This window comes from Schistosoma mansoni, chromosome 2 (genome assembly GCF_000237925.1).
Source record: "Schistosoma mansoni strain Puerto Rico chromosome 2, complete genome".
NCBI classification, from domain to species: Eukaryota; Metazoa; Platyhelminthes; class Trematoda; order Strigeidida; family Schistosomatidae; genus Schistosoma; species Schistosoma mansoni.
The window spans coordinates 2,912,252-2,933,132 of record NC_031496.1 but is presented as its reverse complement, the minus strand read 5'-3'; the positions used below and the strand labels follow the sequence as shown (position 1 = coordinate 2,933,132).

The 20,881-nt window shown below is 39.3% G+C and overlaps 1 protein-coding gene across 1 annotated transcript in view; it reads right to left on the bottom strand.

The window, feature by feature from the left end:
• The window catches only part of Smp_170990 (putative vinculin), a gene marked incomplete at both ends in the record, with an annotated part of 81,629 nt that overhangs the window by 4,128 nt on the left and 56,620 nt on the right, over nt 1–20,881 (bottom strand). Inside the window, 9 exons of the mRNA XM_018795328.1 lie at nt 5,701–5,883; nt 7,779–8,016; nt 10,704–10,824; nt 10,863–11,076; nt 12,908–13,002; nt 13,064–13,164; nt 14,145–14,221; nt 15,957–16,130; nt 16,166–16,239. Coding sequence (XP_018649652.1) covers nt 5,701–5,883; nt 7,779–8,016; nt 10,704–10,824; nt 10,863–11,076; nt 12,908–13,002; nt 13,064–13,164; nt 14,145–14,221; nt 15,957–16,130; nt 16,166–16,239 — 1,277 coding nt within the window. The remainder of the gene's footprint in view (nt 1–5,700; nt 5,884–7,778; nt 8,017–10,703; nt 10,825–10,862; nt 11,077–12,907; nt 13,003–13,063; nt 13,165–14,144; nt 14,222–15,956; nt 16,131–16,165; nt 16,240–20,881) is intronic.

Here is a 20,881-nt window from a genome sequence, read left to right as displayed (position 1 = left end):
ATTTTATCAACCTTTCCAGTTTGATTCTTCAAATAAAGTACTGAAGCCAGTTATCGATTCTATTTCTGATCCTGTAAATGGAATTACATTCAACGTTCCCAAATGCCCTGGTACGGCCGAGAGTGGGGAGAGTCACCTCTCCCTCTCCAAATGCTCTCACATGGCCACACGTATATAGCCTCTGCCAAAGAAGGCCAACTCACTGCCTTCTCGTGACATTACTGTTGTTTACGAAATCCAGAGGATGAAAAGCGAATGTCCGGCAGGAGATATAACCGGGTTGGTGGACACGGAAAGTGGATCAGATATTTAGGTGTAGCCTTTTAAGAAAACCACTTGCTTCGGTTTGGGCACCTGAACAGTATCACAGCCCTCACAGAAATCAAATGAGATTTGTGCGGTGCATATATATTTGGTGCCCCTTTGTACCAATATTTGTTTAAATAAAATAACAAACAAATTACATTCGACACCTGGTACAACAGATATGAAGTGAAATATTCGAATGCAGAGAACACCATTAGGAAGCAGCTAACTTATTATCTGATCTAAGTTACCTTTTGCATGTCTGTGTGTTATTTAGTGTATACAGTCAGTCAGTCAGCTACAACGTAGGACCAGGCACATAACTGCATCGGTCCAAGTTGCCATACCTCTTTAGCACAACAAGATGAACACCGGATTCATAGAAGTAATTAATTTAGTGGTGGTAGTATATAAATTAAAGGTTGTATATAAGGATATAGTACAGGAAGGGAGATATGAAGCAATTTTAGTCTCAAGGTTTAAGGGAAGATAAAGAGTGTATACACCTACGCTATTGTGATCGATTCTGAGCCATGTCAGCCATAGTCTCCAACCATTGGTTACGATAGTCACGCGGACCCCAACCAGGTAGTCTGCATCTGCCAACATGGCTCAGGCTAGAAGTTAGTGACTTCAAATACTGATGCCATGTTTTGGTTTGGCCGCCCCTAACTCTCTTCCAACCGTCCCCAATACTAGTCATCATAGCGCGTCGTGGTAATCGGTGTTCAAGCATACGTAACACATGACCCAACCATCTCAGTCGATGAAGATTCATCACCTCATCAACTGATTTACCATCGTTCCCTAATACCCTGCGTCTAACCTCACTATTACTTACCCGGTTATCCCAGCAGATGCGAACAATATTTCTAAGACATCTGTGGTCAAATACTAGTAACCTACGAGTATCTTCTACTCTTAATGGCCATGTTTCACAGCCGTAAAGTAGAACAAAGCGAACTGCTGAGCAGTATACTCGTCCCTTAATTGATAGACGGATATCTCGTCTTCGCCATAGGTGACGTAAGTTGGCAAAAGCCAAACGAGTTTTTTGAATCCGTGCTGAGATTTCGTCAGATACCAACCCATTAGGGCTGATCAGACTTCTAAGATAAGTGAAGTTGTCGACGCGTTCGACTACTTCACTCCCTATCCTTAGTTCGGGTGTTGATGCAGGCCAGTCCTGGAGTAACAATTTACATTTGGATGGGGAGAAACACATCCCAAACATCCTGGCATTATTACTGAGTTCCAACAGAAGACTCTGCATTTGTCAGCGTCTTCACCAAACAGGACTATGTCATCTGCGTATTCTAAGTCGATAAGTGAACCTCCTGGTAGAAGATCAATCCCTGAAAATTCAGTCGACGAGAATGTTATTTCCAGTAACAGGTCTATAATGAAGTTAAACAAAAATGGGGATAGTGGACAGCCTTGACGGACACCACTTGAGGTTGTAAAATCATATGACAGTTCGCCATAAGCTCTCACTCGACTGGTAGTGTTCGAGTAAAGAGTCTTCACAAGGTTTATGTACTTCTCAGGTACACCTTTCAATGACAGACACTGCCACAGAACCTCTCGGTCTAATGCTGCTTTTAAGTCAAGAAAAACTATCATTGTCGGACGCCGATAAGCGTGTCTGTGCTCTAAAACTTGACGAATGGTGAATATGTGGTCGATACAGCCACGACCAGGTCTGAAGCCAGCCTGATTTTTCTCGTGTTTGCAGTTCACGAGTCTTAGTTAGGCGCCCGATAATTATTGAGGCTAGTATTTTAGATGCTATGTTAGTCAGACTAATCCCTCTATGGTTATCGCAGGATGATTTTGACCCCTTTTTATATATTGGGACAATCAGTGGTTGTGACCAGTCGGATGGGATTACATCCGTCTCCCAGATTTTAGCCAGAATATTAGTCAACCTAATCGCTATAACTGGACCACCATATTTAAAGACCTCTGGAGCCAATCCATCAGGACCAGCTGCTCTTCCTCGTTTCAGATTACCTATAGCCTTTTGAACTTCAAGTAGGGTCGGGGGGCCTACTTCAATGTTCCATTCAGGTTTTCTAGGAATAGTGGGTAGTTGTGCAGTAGCTGAAGGCCAGCTAAACTGCTCCTTAAAGTGTTCCGCCCATCGTTCTAAACGTTTGGGTTGAGAGCAGATAAGGGTTCCGTCTTTTTCCGAGATCGTCTCACTTACACTTGACTTCTTAATTCCGGTTTCTTTTATTAGTCTGAATAGTTGCCTGGTGTTCCCTACAGCCGCTGCCTTTTCCATCTCTTTTGCTTTCGTTGCCCACCACTGCTCACGATCGTTCCTTAGACTTTTAGTTAACCTAGATCTAATTTGTTTACGCTCTTCGTCATGTTCAGAGCCTGATGGGATGAGTTTACGCGAATCCATCAGTGAAATAGACTTAGAAGAAATCCATTGGTTTTTTGGAGCCCTATGGTTTAAATGACTAATAGATGTTACTGCTGTTTCCACAGTTGTTCGTATGTCTTTCCAAGCAGTATCTGTGTCAGTCTCGTTTACAGAACTGCCTAGATGTGAACTCAGTTGTTTCTGGAATTCGCATTTGGCTTTCTCGTCCTCCAGTTCAATCCTAATGGGTCTTCTTAGTGTACTTTTCCTGCGTCCAGTGAGGCGCAGACAAATGCGCGCTCGTATTAAAGCGTGATCAGAGTCTAAACAAGTATTCCAATACGAGCGACAATCTTCTATTGAGCCTCTCCAACGATTACTGATGACAATATGGTCTATTTGAGTCCATCGTTGGTTTGGTGCAGGTGGTCGCCATGTTAGACGATGTCTCCTTATGCTTAAAATTAGTGCTTGCTAAAAATAAACGATTGTCTAAACATAGTTGCAACAGACGATCACCATTATCGGTTCGTTGAGCCGGAATACTAAAACACCCACCTAAATGTCTTTCTGTTTGATTTAAGCTGCCTACCTGGGCATTAAAGTCACCCGCTACGACTATCATGTCTGAGCGCTTAGCTTTCTGAAGAAGCTCAGAGAGTTTTCTGTAAAAGTCATCTTTTACTTCATCATGGCTGCAGTCAGTGGGAGCGTAGGCAGAAACGACGAAAAGGAAACGACGTGTGTCCCTATCCTTCCGAGTTCTTACGGAGCCATTTGGCCGGACAGCACACAGGCGACTGTTAACGGGAATCTATTCTAGTAGTGCTTGTTCTGCCCTTGTACTTAGTGCTATGCCTACACCTGCAAGTCCACGAGAACTAGCCAACGGGTCGCCAGATACACGGAGGGTGTATTTCGTTGGCTGTCCATTTTGGCGAGGTGAGGTCAAGTGAATGACCACACTGGGATCCTGTATGCGTGTTTCGGAGACACAGCATACATCAATGGTACGAGATTCTAGGGTCTTAGCCAAGGAGGCCTGTTGACTGATTTGACTTAAAGTACGTACATTGAAGGCTCCAATGTGTAGTTTGGAGCGAGGTTTTAGTAGACCTAGGACAGTGTTTCGCGCACTAGAATCGTTGGCCATAGTGACACTTGAGGAGGAAACCGGAAGAGAAAGTTTAGTGTTGAAAGTCAAGGTAGAAGGAATAGTAGGAATTGAAGAAGGAGATTGATTATGAATACAGCGGTCTTGAGTGCTGTTAGAGGTATGAGGGCAGTTATCACTTCCCGGTTGCCCACACCGTGGAAGGGTTCTTCTAGAGGTACCTGAAAAGGAAATTGGGTTAGAAGTGGTCTTAATGACCTGAGAGCGTGACCGCAGTGCCCAAGGGACAACTGCTTGAGGTCGGTCACACACGACCTTTTTGTGGGTAGTTTTTGTGTTAGCTCCGTTCTTCAAAGGACCTTACCGCCGGAGACGGATATCCGTGGGATAAGGCGAGGTGTGCATTTTTAGGGTCGACCTTTTCTAACCCCACCGCTGCTTGTGGGAAGGCAGCATCGCTGTCATGCTGGTTGTCTGAAGGAAACACCTTACTGCTGTCACACCTCTGTACAGTCAGCAGTACGACTTCGCCTTCGGACCTTGGGTGTATACATATAAACATATACACGCAGCAGTTATATGCATCATTAGTTAGACCATAAAAATAAAGCTTCTCGAGCAGTTTTGGTTTGCTTTTTCTCAGTGTCTTTAACATAGTAGCCGAGTCAGGAGTTTAGGACGTGTTCAACATTAACTCAATCACAACGTTGAACAGAATTTTAACTCAAGTATCGTGCTTTCTACAAGATATGAATGTCCTAAGTTTGATCTTGTAACTATGGTCTATTAAGGTTCTCAAACTGATATCATTTCGAGAAGAAAATGAACTTCAAATAATAGATACACTTATAAGTTGGTTACATATAAACAAGATACTCAACTTCACTTAGTATGGTTTGTTTGAATCTTCTCATTGATGTTTAGGACGGCAACTGGTCAGTCTCCTGTTTTTTGCACAAGCAAGTGGCTATCAGGATTCAGTAGGTAAGTAGATAACGCGATGGTGTTTGGAGCGAAAGTTACTGGGTTCGAGTCCCAGAGTGAACATCAACTTTGAGATGCAGGTACATCCAGCTGACGAGTCCCAAATGGGGCGAAACGCGCTTTGTCCTGGATTTCACTGCTAGTCACTATCCATCTTTGCTTATAAGATACTCAACTGTTTACTATACTTAAGGAATCTATGTACCTGGTAACTAATCTTGACATATACGACATTGGTCACTAATACTAAGAAATCAATCAGTTGTAAATAATACGGTTCATAATATTAATTACTAGCCCCCAAATGCCCTGGTACGGCCGAGAGTGGGGAGAGTCACCTCTCCCTCTCCAAATGCTCTCACATGGCCACACGTATATAGCCTCTGCCAAAGAAGGCCAACTCACTGCCTTCTCGTGACATTACTGTTGTTTACGAAATCCAGAGGATGAAAAGCGAATGTCCGGCAGGAGATATAACCGGGTTGGTGAACACGGAAAGTCCACCTAGGGGAGTTGGAAAACTCTGATTCTAAACCAATGGTGTAAATGGACTTCAGTATCTTGTTGAGGGGATAAATGGCGTGTGAATCAATCGTTGGTCACCGTCTACCATGGGACTGCATCTTCTTACAATGCTCCACTGCCTTGTGGATCAGACCTTTAGGTCAAAAGCTCCGGGTGTGGCCCCTAAGAAAACCACCTGCTTCAGTTTGGGCACCTGAACAGTATCACAGCCCTCACACACATCGAATCAGATTTGTGCGGCGCATATGTATCTGATGCTTCTTTGTACCAATATTTATGTGTTTAAATAAATAAATATACGACATTGGTCACTACTACTAAGAAATCAATCAGTTGTAAACAATACTACTCATAATATTAATTACAGGGAGCGATTAATTAAATGATATAAACTTACTTTAATTAACGATGGTACAATAGACAGAATTAGTACTCGTACATTTGTATCCCAATCTTGTGTGTAAAATTGGAAATCATATAATAAACGTTGATGAATAGCTAACGAATTTAAAGCTTGAAAATTTAATAAGCCTTTCTCTTGTAATTGACCAGAATCCATTTCTATTTCGTTGACAAGTATCTAAGAAAAGTGAGTAGGGTGTTATGGAAAATAAAACTAATAAAATTCAAAAGATAAATTACTTATCGACAGAAGAAGGCCAATCAACAACTAAGCATATATATATATATATATAACTCCGCTTGTAACTTTTCTAGAGTTACTGACGGTCCCAAGCCCATATAAAGGAGGAGGGTTGGGTGTGTGGTCAGCAACCCCATCACGTAGAAAACAACCTTGCCAAAAAACGCTGAACAGAATAAACAATTTAAACCATTTAAACTCTGCCATCCGAGTTGAAAAAAGAGTTATGACGCCTCATGATTAAGGCCGAGTTACTCCGGAATTCACGAGGCTGATGCCCATTCTGATAACCAGAGCAACTATCTTTATAGGTACATGGAACGTCCGGACAGTGCGGGAGACCTGGAGGACCAGTCAAATAGCAACAGAAATGAGGAGATACAACCTGGCATTACTCGGAATCAGCGAAACCCATTGGACCCAGGCTGGATAGCAAAGCCTAGACACGGGAGAGATGCTGCTGTACTCTGGTCACGAAGAGGAAAATGCTTGACACACTCAGGGAGTTGCTTCGATGCTGTCCAAAGAGGCACGTAATGCACTTGTAGGATTTGGATCTCATGGATCCAGAATTATCAAAGCTCCATTCAAAACAAAGAAGGAGGGGATCACAATGAATTTTATCCAGTGTTATGCACCCACCAATGATAGCAACGAAGACAGTAAAGATCAGTTCTATGAGAGGCTGCAATCAATCATAACGAAGTGCCCAAGAAAGGATCTCACCATCCTGATGGGAGATCTAAATGCCAAAGTCCGAATGCACAACACTGGGTATATAGATATCATGGGTTGACATGGACTGACTGGAAGAAAGAAACGAAAATGGTGAGAGATTTGCAAACCTATATGTACTCAACAAATCGGTAGCAAGTAGCGCAATATTCCCACACGAACTCATACACAAAGCTAATTGGGTTTCACCGGATCACACTATACAGTATCAGGTCGATCACATTTGCATCAACAAAACCTTAGGAAGATCCATGAACGACGTGAGAACCAGGAGAGGAGCTGACATACCTTTAGATCACCATCTGGTGGTTGCCAAGATCGAACTGAAGCTAAAGAAACACTGGATAATTGGGGAAACAGCAATACAAGTGTTCAATACAGCCTTCCTTAGAGATACTAACATGCTCAACGAATTCAAGGTAACTCTCAGCAACAGGTTCCAAGCCTTACAGGATCTACTCAAAGAAGAAGAAACTACTATGGAGGACAACTGGAAAGGGATCAAAGAAGCATTAACTTCAACGTGTCAGGAGGTTCTGGGTCATGAGGAATCGATTTCTATGGAAATACTGGACAAGATTCAAGAAAGAAAGAACAAAAAGGCAGCAATTAACAACAGCCGAACAATAAAAGAGAAAGTCAAGGCACAAACTGAATACACAGAAACAAGCAAGCAGGTAAAGAAGAGCATTAAAGCCGACAAGAAGAAACACGTGGAAGAGCTATCAACGACAGCGAAAAAGCTGCAACAAAAGTAAATATGAAACAACTACATGACACGACGAAGATACTGACAGGGAGATATAGTAAACCAGAGCGATCCGTCAAGGACAAAGAAGGAAATATAGTCATGGAGATTCAAAAACAGATGAAAATATGGGTAGAGTACTTCGAGGAACTGCTGAATAGACCAGCTCTATTGAATCTACTGGACATCGAAGTAGCACACACAAACCTTTCTATAGATGTCACTCCACCAACGACCGAAGAAATCAAGATGTCCATCAGAAAAATCAAGAATGGGAAAGCAGCGAGACCTTGATTATTTTAAAAACATGTTATCAATAAATGGTTATTCACATAAAGTAACAACTTACTTCAGTCCCTTGTGGTAACTGTAAACGTCCAGGATTTAAATGACCTTTATTCATATCACGAATAGGGAATAAACATGGTCCATCATTAAGTGATTTGATTGTAAGTTTAACAGTAGCTAAATGTGTAACTAATTGTGGTAAGAAATTATGCAAACGATTATACAATTTAGATAGTATATACTTATCAATATCAACTGAATCGTTATTATTTGACAATGATTTTGCTATAATCGAACGACTGGCATATATATTCATAGCTGGTAAATGATTAGGATACTGTGAATCTGTAGTCAAGCTAAAAATAAAGAGTATTTTGTAATAAGAAAAAAATTAGGGACAATATAAGCATAAACATAACAGAATGGTGGAGAATATTTGTAGCTCATGATGAAGAATTGAAGGATGTTATCTTTCAGCTGGATGGTTGAGTTGTGAAGCATACATTGTCTACCTAGATATTATCGTCTGCCCCCAAAATGCTCTGGTACGGCAGAGAGTGGGGAGAGTCACCTCTTCCTCTCCAAATGCTCTCACATGGCCACGCCTATATAGCTTCTGACAGGGAAGTCCTACTCACTGCCTTCTCGTGGCGGGGGTGTTGTTCACGAAACTGAGAGAACGAAAACCGAATGTCCGGCGCTTTAACCGGGTTAGTGAACACGGAAGGTTCACCTAGGGGAGTTAGAAAACCCTGATTCCAAACCAATGAAGCACATGGGCTCCAGGATCCTGAAGGAACGAATGGCGTGTGAACCAAATGTTGGTCACCGGCTACCATGGGACTGCATCTCCTTAAGATGCTCCACTGCCTTGTGGATCAGACCTTTAGGTCAAAGGTTCCGGGTGTGGCCCCTTAGAATACCACCTGCTTGAGTTAAGGCACCTGGTCAGTATCACAGCCCTCACACAGATCAAATGATATTTGTGCGGCGCATATGTATCTGGTGCTTCCTTGTACCAATATTTATGTGCATAGATAGATAAATATAATAATGAATATTATCGTCTAGACATACACCAAAAAATAAATCTTATTGATGTCGTCTAAATAGACAATGAATCCCTTACGATTAAACAGTTCAGGTGAGAGAACATATTACCTTCGAAAGAAGCACAATAGAAAACTACGCTGGAAATGAAATCCACTAAGCTTGTAAATTTCACTACCTACTGAGCTTACTAACATTTATTAATAAAGGACTTTTATAATGTTAGGCTAAAATCTATTGCATTACTTTGTGCTTTCATCTATTTGTTCTGTCTATGAACTCTAAAGGCTAGGACGAAAATGAAACAACTTGTTATAGGTTTATGGTTACTTATAATACAAACAAGTCCCACGGTAATATAAGTGGAGCTTGTGGTTTGGACTTTGATAAGTCGTACTCAATGCAGAACATAGTACATATATGCATTAGTCCATGTTGTTACATCACATCAACACAGTGAAATGAAATTATCAATACAAATGCCAGAGTAGTAGAAGTAGTAATATTATTGGGAACAGAAAACAGTAAGGATAGAAAATATAATTCCACAATAAGAAAGGAGTTTACAGAATAACTTTGGAACGCAGGATCTAAGGGAAATGCTACTAAAGACGGTAGAGAATTCTACGTAAACTGATAACTGAACCAAGTTATGCAACATAACCAATGGCTTAATTTAATAACTTTAACCTATGACCTAACAGGGAGGCAAAACCCGACTTACACTTCCTCGTCGTGCCTCCTGGATCATGGGATTGTTCCCATGAACTGACGTGAGCGGTAACCCGGGTGGTGGAGATCGGCCTAATCATCCACTCTACCTATACCCACAAATGATTACGATTGCTACAAAGAATCATTACATAATTATTGTTGGTTCAAAAAGAAAGAAAGAGTCTGCCCAAAAAATAAAAGAACGAAAGAATGATGTAATGATTCTGCGTAAGTAATGCAAAAACAGCTATTGAGCCCCGGTAGTTGTGCTGAGTTTCGATGTAGCATTTTTCTCCAGAAGGACCTACCAAGCTTCACTATGTTACTATGGCTGGAAGGGGGGGAAGGGATGATCTAACAGTTAAATATTAAATACCACAACAAATGGAAATACTATTAAGGCGTTACGACAAAACAGTCAACTTCTAACAACTTCGTTGCAAATTCAAAGCTAGTCCACGTAATTCAGAGTTTGAGAAGTATATAAACCTGAACGTTGTAAATCAGATGGACAACGGTCAGCAGTAACTCCTGATATTTTGATTTACCACAGAGCTTATTTATTTATTTAAACAGATACATATGCACCGCACATATCTCATTTGATTTGAGGGCTGTGATATTGCCCAGGTGCTCAAACCGAAGCAGGTGGCTTTCTTAGGGGGACACACCCCGAGCCTTCGACCTAAAGGTCTGATCCACAAGGCAGTGGAGCATTGTAAGGAGATGTAGTCCCATGGTAGACGGTGACCAACGATTGATTCATACGCCATTTGTTCCCTCAGGATACTGGAGTCCATGTGCTTCATTGGTTTGGAATGAGGGTTTTCTAACTCCCCTAGGTGGAATTTCCGTGTCCACCATCCGGGTTAAAGCGCCGGACATTCGTAAACAACACCCCCGCCACGAGAAGGCAGTGAGTAGGTCTTTCCTATCAGAGGCTATATACGCGTGGCCATGTGAGAGTATTTCGAGAGGAAGAGGTGACTCTCCGCACTCTCTGCCGTACCAGAGCATTTAGGGACACCACAGAGCTATCCAAATTAACAATAAGCACTATGTTTAAATACTATATACGATGAAGATACTGTGATAAACTGAGAGCCTCACTTTAAAAGCTGAGAAATAGCAAGTATATCCACTAATTAAAACTAACTAACAGTTTACATAATTTATATTAATGATCATAAATATATTACATACATATAAAATAAAAACTCACCGAGTTGATACAAGATGTAAAAGTAAATATTCAGCTACAATTTCATCACCATTAAACAATGTAGTAAGAATTTTCATTAACTTTATACGAATAGATTGAATATCATTAACATTCTTGCTAACTAAAATCAATTTAATACGGAATATATATACTACTTACTTGATATGACTGAAGTATTATTACAAACAAGAGGATTATTATGTGCTAATGAATGAATTATAAGAGCATGTACTCTAGGTAAAGGTTCATTGCATTTCTCTTCTGGTTCACATGAATCTTCTGGTAATGCATCACAAAGACGTGCATGTTCTAATATACCATAAACTTCAACAATATCATTGATTTTCAATTGAGTTTGTACTGTATCATATACCTGATAATGATCACAAACAAACAAAAACAAATGATTAAGGTAACTTAAAAGACTAGTGTAGGGGATGGTTGGAAAAGAGTTAGGGGGCGGCCAAACTAAAACGTGGCATCAGTGCTTGAAGTCATTAACTTCTAGTCTGAGCCATGTTGGTAGATGCAGACTACCTGGTTGGGGTCCGCGTGACTATCGTAACCAATGGTTGGAGACTATGGCTGACATGGCTCAGAATCGATCACAATAGCGTAGGTGTATACATTCTTTATCTTCCCTTATACCTTGAGATTAAAATTGCTTCATAACTTTCTTCCTTCCTATACTATATCCTTATATACAACCTATCTTTTATATATTACCACAACTAAATTAACTACTTCTATGAATCCAGTGTTCATCTTGTTGTGCTAAAGAGGTATGGCAACTTGGACCGATGCAGTTATGTGCCTGGTCCTACGTTGTAGCTGACTGACTGAAAAGATTTCAGCAAGTTAACGCCGATTTTACAATTAGCGTTCTATAGTACCAAGTGACAACTGTTGGCCAATGATATGGACGTTTCATTACTCTTGATCATAATTCAAGCTGTCAAAATATTGTTGGATAAATTAAATTGAATTATACAATCTTTTTGTCTACTGTCATTTTATACTGGTTAAAAAATAGTATAAATGTGATTTTTCTAAAGAATAATCCTACAAGGTCAGATCCACAAGGCAGTGGAGCATCGTGAGGAGATGCAGCCCCATGATAGCCGGTGACCAACGATTGGTTCATACACTATTTGTTCCCTCAGGATACTGGAGCCCACGTGCACCATTGGTTTGGAATCAGGGTTTTTCAACTCCCCTGGGTGGATCTTCCATATCCACCAACCCGGTTAAAGCACCGGACATTCACTTTTCGTCCTCTCAATTTTGTAAACAACATTAATGCCGTGAGAAGGCAGTAAGACTTCCCTGACATAGGCTATATAGGCGTGGCCATGTGAGAGCATTTGGAGAGGGAGAGGTGACTCTCCCCACTCTCGGTCGCACCAGGGCATGATGTTATCATTAGATTATGATAATAGAAAAACATGGACTTAGTGTATCCAGAGTTCGCAGGCCTGTGATGTACAACCAGTATAATAAAATACGCATTAAGCGCACTTTTATGCGCTGTAGGTTATGAGATACATCTACTATTTGAGGGCGAAGTCGTACTGTTGACAATAATTATGATTTAACAACAATAAAGTACTTTCTTCAGATAACAAGCATTTCCATTAACAGGAGACGATTACAAAAAGGTCAGCCATAAAAACGGCACAACCCATTTTGTTTAAAAGGTTTCGGTCACTAGCGGTTAAACCTTTGAAGTGAAGAGATAATAAATCAAGAACTACTCACAAAAAACCAATGTAAGGTCGGCCCCAAGCAATTGTCCTTTGACCTCTGCGTTGACGATCTTAGGTCATCAAGACCACTACTAATCCAGTTTACTTTACAGGCACTTCAGGAACTATCCCTCTGAGGTGCGGGATGCCGAGGAGTGACAACTACTCACGCACATCAACACTCCAGATCATCTTGTTCAAATTCGAACGAGAAAATAGTCAACCAATCAAATCATAACCTACGATTTACCTAGTATACTAACAAGAACGAGGTGACTTTTAATGTTTATACTTATAGAAATAAATTTGTAGATTAAACTTTTTTAGGTTGTGACTATCGCTAATGAAGCTAGAAAACTCAATCCGAAAGTTTAAAAAGCATCCTACAAATTTGAGACGAATCAGTTGACAACAAAGAACATGAAATACCCATAAATTATCAACAAGAAAACATCTTACTCGTAATAAAGCCCCAATTTTTTGATCATTATTTTCTTCTTCAATTAAAGGAAAATGTTTACGAGGCTTTATTTGATTCGGATTAGTTTCCATGGCTTAAAAGAAAAAAAGAATAAACGTAAAAAAAAACTACAAAACTGATTGATAGTAACCAACCTGTGGATTTTGGCTTCTTATGTATTACTTCCGTAGATTCATTTAAATGACGTTTTTGACCTGATGTTATAATTGGTGAAGTATACCCATTTTCTTTTACTCTAACGTGATAATACAGTTAAGAAAAATGGCAGAAAAAATATCTAGAGGAAACTAATTCTAATTTAAATTGGAACCATCATTTAGATTAGTTATGTTTTTCCCTATTGACGTTTATGTCCTACTTACATAACGCAACTCACTGAGTACAGATTCCTGTAAATTAGGAAGTTTGTTTTGCTTCAATAGGCAACATAATTGATCATTTTCATTGAAAGAGATCAAACACTAAGCAAAGGAAAAGTGAAGCATTTCCAATGTATTTCAGACCCACTTAAGGAGCAGTAGTGAGCTGAAATGTATGGTTCTGGGCAAAATTGCTAAATCGATTAGTAAAACTGTGAGTCTCCACTAACTGTGGTGATCGGGACATGTATTGTATTTGCTCAACAATCACCTACTTCAACAAACAATGTTAGTTGGAGTAGTAATAGGTTGAAAGGAAGCAAGGGGTGATAAAACCAAAACGCAACACCATTTGGTTCACGAACTCAGTGATTCTTCATCTGAACTATGTTAATAAATATAGACTGAGTAGTTGCTATCTGTGAGATTATCATCACAAATTGTTGGAGGCAGTGAGCGATATGGCTCAGATGAATTCACTACTTATTATTCTGTAGACCCCGGATTTTAAATTATTTTATATACTTTACGACGCAAATTCATTCTATATTTAAGATTCTTATTTTCTATGTCTAATCTTTGGTTATTACTATATCATCGATAGTACTACTTTGGGTTTCATCTTGCTATGCTGATGTATTGTCTCAGGTTTTAAGTTGCCTATGACTGATTGGTAAATACAACTTCGTGGAATTACAGACAAAAGTTAATGATTTGAATGACAAAGTATAAAACAATTGCTAAAATAAAATATATTCTCCTTATTTAAGGGCTGAAATGGGGATTCATATATCTAAGTTAGAAAGAACGTTAAAAATATAATGACGAAAAGGATATTTCCTTGACCCAGGGAGACTCTCCCGGTACTGGTACTATGTAGAACGACTGACGTTCAGAAAACTTGACATCAATTGGACTTGCGTCATCACTATTCTGTGAAACAAAACGGTAAAGGTTGCTTTTTCAAGAAATAACAGGAACATTATATGAATGTTTAATTACTGAAGCAAGCACTGACTATTGGAGTTGTATTATAGAGAAAAAATACAATGATCAGTGTACGGAAGTACATAGTAAATATGATGTGAGTTCGAATCTATATATTTGATCTTGATTAGCTCACACTTATTGTAATGAAATTACTGAGCAAGTATTTATCGAAACTCACTTTATACCGTAATCATGATGGACAATAAAAGACATATTGTTTGGTAAAAGTGACCATATTTAGACAATTAACTGCAAAGCTCTAACTAAAATATGTAAATTTCCCGAAGGAAAATTAGGTACATGTTATCTCAAACCATTTTATTTGATCACTAACAAAGGGTTACTGAGCCATCAAGAAGTTTGTAATCATAGAAGAACGCTAGGATATATACTCACTGGGGTCCAAAAACATGCAACTGCAAGTTACAATTGATTTAGATGAAGTGTGCGTTACTGAAGTATTGTCCAGAGCCACATTTACCATATACGAGTAATTTATTATACACCTTAATTCTTAGCACTTTTGTTGTCATAGTTACCGATATCTACTTGACTCACTTGCTGCTATTCTTGTTAACTGTGCTAAGGTAGTGGGGTATTGATTCGAGTCTCTGACACATTTTATGTTAACAGTGACTGTCTGAATAACGGATGATATCACAGCATGAAGCCCTAAACACAGTGATGAGATCAGAAATAATAGTCTTGAAGACATGAATCAGTGAACAAAGCGGAACAACCACGTCCTTGAATGCAGATTAACGGGATCCGAGAATTGTCGTGACCCAGGACCTGATAACTACATATACATGCAGATAAATAATCACTAAATGTCTCTCAATCTTCTAGATACACTGTGAAAACCTTCAAATAAGACGGACTGCTTAAACAACGACTAGATATTATGTATATTCAAATAAAAATAAAGATAACAGTCTTTGATTTTCGTTATAAGAGTATCGGACAACTTGACTTTATTCAATTAAAGATCCCATTGAATATGCAATATCTTGGATGCAGGACTAATTTTGGTTTTAAAATGTCTTATCTGTTTTCTTCACATGAAAATGACCACTTGAGATACTACTAGAAAATCTAGTGATAAAGACTAAATGCATGGCATATAGAGGACCTTCTGAAGCTTTCGGAACTCCATTACATGTAGTATCCATACCCTTGGTCAGTGCCCTAATAGAAAAATTAAAACCCTAAGTACAATGCAAAGCAAGAAAAATATCTCCTATGCCATTTCATTTTACTGTGGAAGGCCAGAAATGTGCGTCTAATTTCGCAGACATTACTACAATATCATTGTGTAACAAAAAACAGGAAAAATAGTAAGTGCGCGAAGAGTCCCCAATCAGTAAACAACGAAACGAATTGTTAATTGGGCCAAACAAAAACAGTACAGGGTCAGTGAACAGCTGGTAAATGATAAACAGGAAAAAATGATGGTCTTATAAATGATACAAGGTTGTCTAAGGAGAGCGTTTTTGCTCGTTTTAAGCTTTTATACAACTCATTACCATGTTTGTAATAGTTTTAAGAAAATTCCCAGTGGTCAATAGGAAACAGCTTCAAACGAAATGACTACAGGCTGTATATTACAAAGGTCAGGATGGTGGATAAAAAAACTATTCTAGACACGCGTCTTTGTGGTCTAATATTTGAAACTTACTTCAAAACAGCTGAAATCACGATACCTAAGAGACCTAGTAGTACTGTCATTTGGCGACAGTCGAAATGAGTCCATGAACAACTCTGCATTGAACATATCCTGAACCATTCCAACAACACGCACCAAATGTCCGTCAGGAATTTGTTCTAAGGACGCGATCCCAAACAATGGAACCTGATGCGATAAGGTCAGGTGGATATTCAACAAACCTTAGAAGAATGATTCTGCAGAACCTTTTGCATCTCAACTATAAAATCGATTTTATTAAGTTCTTCAGATCCACCTTGTTGCAAAATAAAAGATTCAATTACTAAACCAGTTACGTACCATGAATCTGATCAAAAACTAGAAGTGGGCTCGTTACGTAGTCCTTATATTCCATAATTCACATATACGGCAACAAAGCTCGTCGAATATGTTCTCAGATTGTGAAGTATCAGTTTCAGTCCCAGAATATGTCAGTGCTGTAATGTTATTCAAATGGTGAATAGGTTTGACAGTTGCGGTTTACACAAATGACATGAGGAACTACGAAAATAATATAATGCATACTCGAGGATTTCGAAAATATACTTAAAATCTACAGCATAAATAATGCGTAGGAAGCAAATATATACACTGCACATTACAAATGATACCACGGTGATAAGGTATAACAAACCGAGTGAGGTAAATATATCACGCGCCAAAAAGCAACTTCTTACCTTGTGTCCTGTCGAAGGTCGATCGCGATTAAACATTCAAACGAGCATATGTTTCAACAAAATTGTTTTATTTATAAATGACCAGTGTTCCCACCAGGAAATGAGGTATAATGAACCGGAACAAACTTTTACAGCTGATAAGCACAAAATTCAGATTTCGCTTATAACCTTCAGTCGAAATTCCGTGAATAAAGAAGCCGAAGCTGATTGTTTCTGTTAATTGCGTATGAAATAACCGGACATTCAATTTACAAGGATGAAGCAGCATGGTTAAAAATGCCGACTTGAAGAAATTTTCCATAATTCATCATTTATGTCAAAGTAACATGGATAATATCTTGTTCGTTTCGTGTTATCAGTCTTCAGTCTTCAGTAATAAGAATAATAGGTCTATTGACCTATATTAATCCTTGCAGTTCGTTACACTGTGGACGTTCAATCTCGTCTTGAATATATCAACAGAAGGTGCTGATATTACGTGTTCTGATAGAGAATTCCAGTAATTCACTACTCGGTGCGGTCGCCTCTTCAACTGATGAGCTAGTATCTACTGACCAATCTATCTTAGTAGCACAATCCTGAATTTCTGGTATGTTAGCTCTCCATATGTTTGGGCGAGGCTTAATCTGATCGTATATCATATCGCTAGCTCTAAACGTGAATGATAAAACAGCGTGATCACTATTTACTAACGGGGGGAGAATATTTAGGTTGGCAATATCCTCAGTCTCATGGGTAATTACCAAGTCCAACAGAGAAGAACCTTGGTTTACAGCAAAACGTGTAGGTTTGGATACATGCTGTACTAATGCATGCTCCATTACTGTTTCCAAGAACCTGCTATCAAATGAGTTTATAGATCCTTTCGTGATCATCTCAGTCCAACTAATGTCAGGTGCATTAAAGTCTCCTAATATCAAGCATCTGTTATTTGCACTCCATAGCCGGATATACTCTAAAATAAAGTCATCAGCTAAGCAGATTGGGCTGCGATAGATGACACCGAGTACAAATGTACAACACCCGATAGTGAGCTCACAGCTAATGACTTCACTAGTTCCACTATCATGACATTCGCAAACGGAGGAACGGATATTTATATTATTGGCTATGTATAGAAGGACGCCACCTCCTTTCCTGCATCTATGTCTATCACTTCTTAAACAATGGTATCCGGATAATTCTGGGGTAATATCGAAGTCATGAACTTGCCAAGTTTCCATCACAGCTACAATGAGTGGTCTTAATTTGTCCACCAATGCTCCTAGCTCGTAGAATTTATGTCTTAGACTACGGGTGTTTGCATATAAAACTCCTAGGGAGAACGACCTATCCACACAGGCCTTGGTAGCATTCGCTTCCAAGACCTGACTATTCGAAAACCCACTAATCGGAGATTTTCTTCACCGTTTTGTCGACGGGTTTCTAGTTCAGCTAGTGCCGTCTTCCTTTTTATTCTATCTTCAAGAGACACATCCGGTCTCATTCGAATGTCAGAGTTGTCGTGACTTCGAGCGTTACTTAACAGAAGATTACGTTGTTTCTCCGACCCTAAGATTACATTAAGGAGTCTACACGGTCGGGGTAGAACACTGTCATCGGCTTTTTTACCTATTCTAACTAAATTTTTGACCTGAACACCTTCAGTGTTATCTGGTAATACGCTACGGATATATTCTCCGAGCCTCTCTAAGTCATGGGTGTGTCTAACCTTAGGATCTGGATCGTTAGACTCTGGCAATTTACTCACAATAATATTCGATGACATTAGGTTCCTCTCAGTCTCACTAGGATGATGTCCTGCCGTTCTATCAGAGTGCGATAGTGCTCTGAGCGACTCAGACTGCAAATTCCCCAATGACATGTCAAGCAAGTGTGCTTTACCTTTAGCTTTTTTCCTTTTCTTTTCCTCCTTACTGTGGTCCAGTTTTCGTCATTCAGGACAGCTGCATCGGGACTATTGGGGACGGTGACGGTTTTATCTGAGTCCTCATTTTCTACTGAAGATGCATGATTACTCAAGTCAATACCAGGTGGTGATTTACTCCTCGTTTGTTGTAACGGAAGTTTCACTTTATCATTACTTAGAGTAGGTTGTTTAGCACGTTTTGTAACAGAACTTACAACACTGACACAGTCTTCACTGTCATTACTTGCGTTACAAGCGCACCCACTATCGTTCTTTTTACAGGCTAGAGTCAATAGGCTCATAGCCTCCTTGATTAATATCGTCTTGTTAGTACAGCAGAACATACAAAGGCAATGCGAATTAGGCTTAGATCATCTTTTGTATGCATCAGGACTGAGACGGGTACACATCTTGTGGAACCACTTTTTGCATTCATCACACTGCATCCCTTCATCTAAGGGGAATAAACAGTTCGGTTGTTCACATTTGAATGCACTACCAACCATTTCAATCATATTGTGTTTAAAACACAATCCATCAGAAAGAGAGACGATGTTTAGATAAACTGTAAATTTCTGTCCAGTTATAGCCTTCATATTCAGTGATACATGTATATATATATATATATATATATATATATATATATAAAGAGAGATGCTATTTGAAGATCTCTTCGTATTTTTATAACGAAAACTAAGTAGAACAGTTTTGGTGCGTCATTTCTCTTTCTAGTTGTTGCTAGATGCACCCCTCGTGCTATAATGCATGTTTTGAATGATGTGAAACGAGGATATGTATCGTAAAAAATAGTTAGTTCTAAGGCAATCTGGACTTTGGGAAATTCAGTTATTATTCATATAAAACAGTAAACAAGTAAAACAACTATAGATCTTTAGTATTCCCAGTGACCTTCTAAAGATCATAGAAATAAATACTCAGGTCAACCCCATTATTCTCTAGAGAGAACAAGTGGAGAAGCGATCAAACGTACAATGTTGTCTGTGACTATGTTATGCGTATTCAGTGCTTGACAAGGCCACTGTTCTTAAGACCCCCTTAGTCGAAAATCGCAAGGCTAGTCAAACCAGAAGTCAGGAATGAACGAGCTCAAAGTTATATTCGGAAAGTTATCGATATGCTGATAAGCGTTTAATCCAAGCCGACTAGTTGTTGCGAGATATGCGTAGCGCGACGAACTTGATGCTGATCTGATGAGGATTTGTGACTGAGAGCCTTCAGCTAGGGTGTATTAAGTAAAACTAAAGATGTCAGTATCAATTTTGAAGACTTACAGAACTACCTACTTTAGGGACTTATTTACTGTTGTGTCTCATTCTCCTCCTATTGTGGTAGTAAGGACCCTAAGGCAGGACCAGTTATAAGTTTAAACCCAACCATCATGTCGTTGGTAAACAATACTCTCGTAGCTTGTTATGTTCAGTAGCATCTAGTGATCGTCCTTTACTGTAAGGAGTCAAGTGGTAGATAATAAAAAGATGGTTACTGAAAAGTTTAATTTATCATATTCGTTTCCGACTCCTTAGTCTTCCCAGTTTTCCTGGCAAGTAAAAATCTAAAAATGTAAGTGCACGTCGAGTCTTAATCCTACTTGCATAACCCAGGAAAAAATGCGAAAAGACCAGGTACTTATGTTTATATGTACCATATAGCAACGAAAAAACAAGATTGGTTTTTGGATTTCTGCCGATTATCATCTGACAACGTGGTCTCTTCTCGGTTGTTATCTAACGGGTTTTGTATCTTGTTATTGAAAATTCTTTCGTTTTATTTTTTCTTTGAAAAGTCAACAATAATGAAGTTCCCTTCAAAATAAGCAGCGTTTTCACGGTCGATGCCGATGTTATCTTTAGTTCAGTGTCTGTGAATGTTGTCGTATTCAGATTCTTATTGGATAACTTTATAAGGTCTTTGGCACTTAGTTTACAAGCGTCTAGATAAGAAATCCACGAATTCTCTCGATATTCGAGTCGTAATTCCTGTTAATACGTTGTCCTCTAGTGTACCCGGCATCAGATATCACTTCATTTATACCCCGAATAACACTAGTGGAAGGAGATCAGTCCACTGTGATACATCCGGAGCTGAAAGCAAAGCTTTTAGCTGTTCTACCAACCTATTCGCTTGTGGGTCAGTCCACTGTGATACATCCGGAGCTGAAAGCGAAGCTTTTAGCTGTTCTACCAACCTATTTGCATGTGGGTGGTAGGCGATCGTTTGGGATCGTGTAATTCCTAATATTGTGGTCATACAACGGAAAAGCCCGGATTCTAACTGGTTTCGACGTTCTGTAA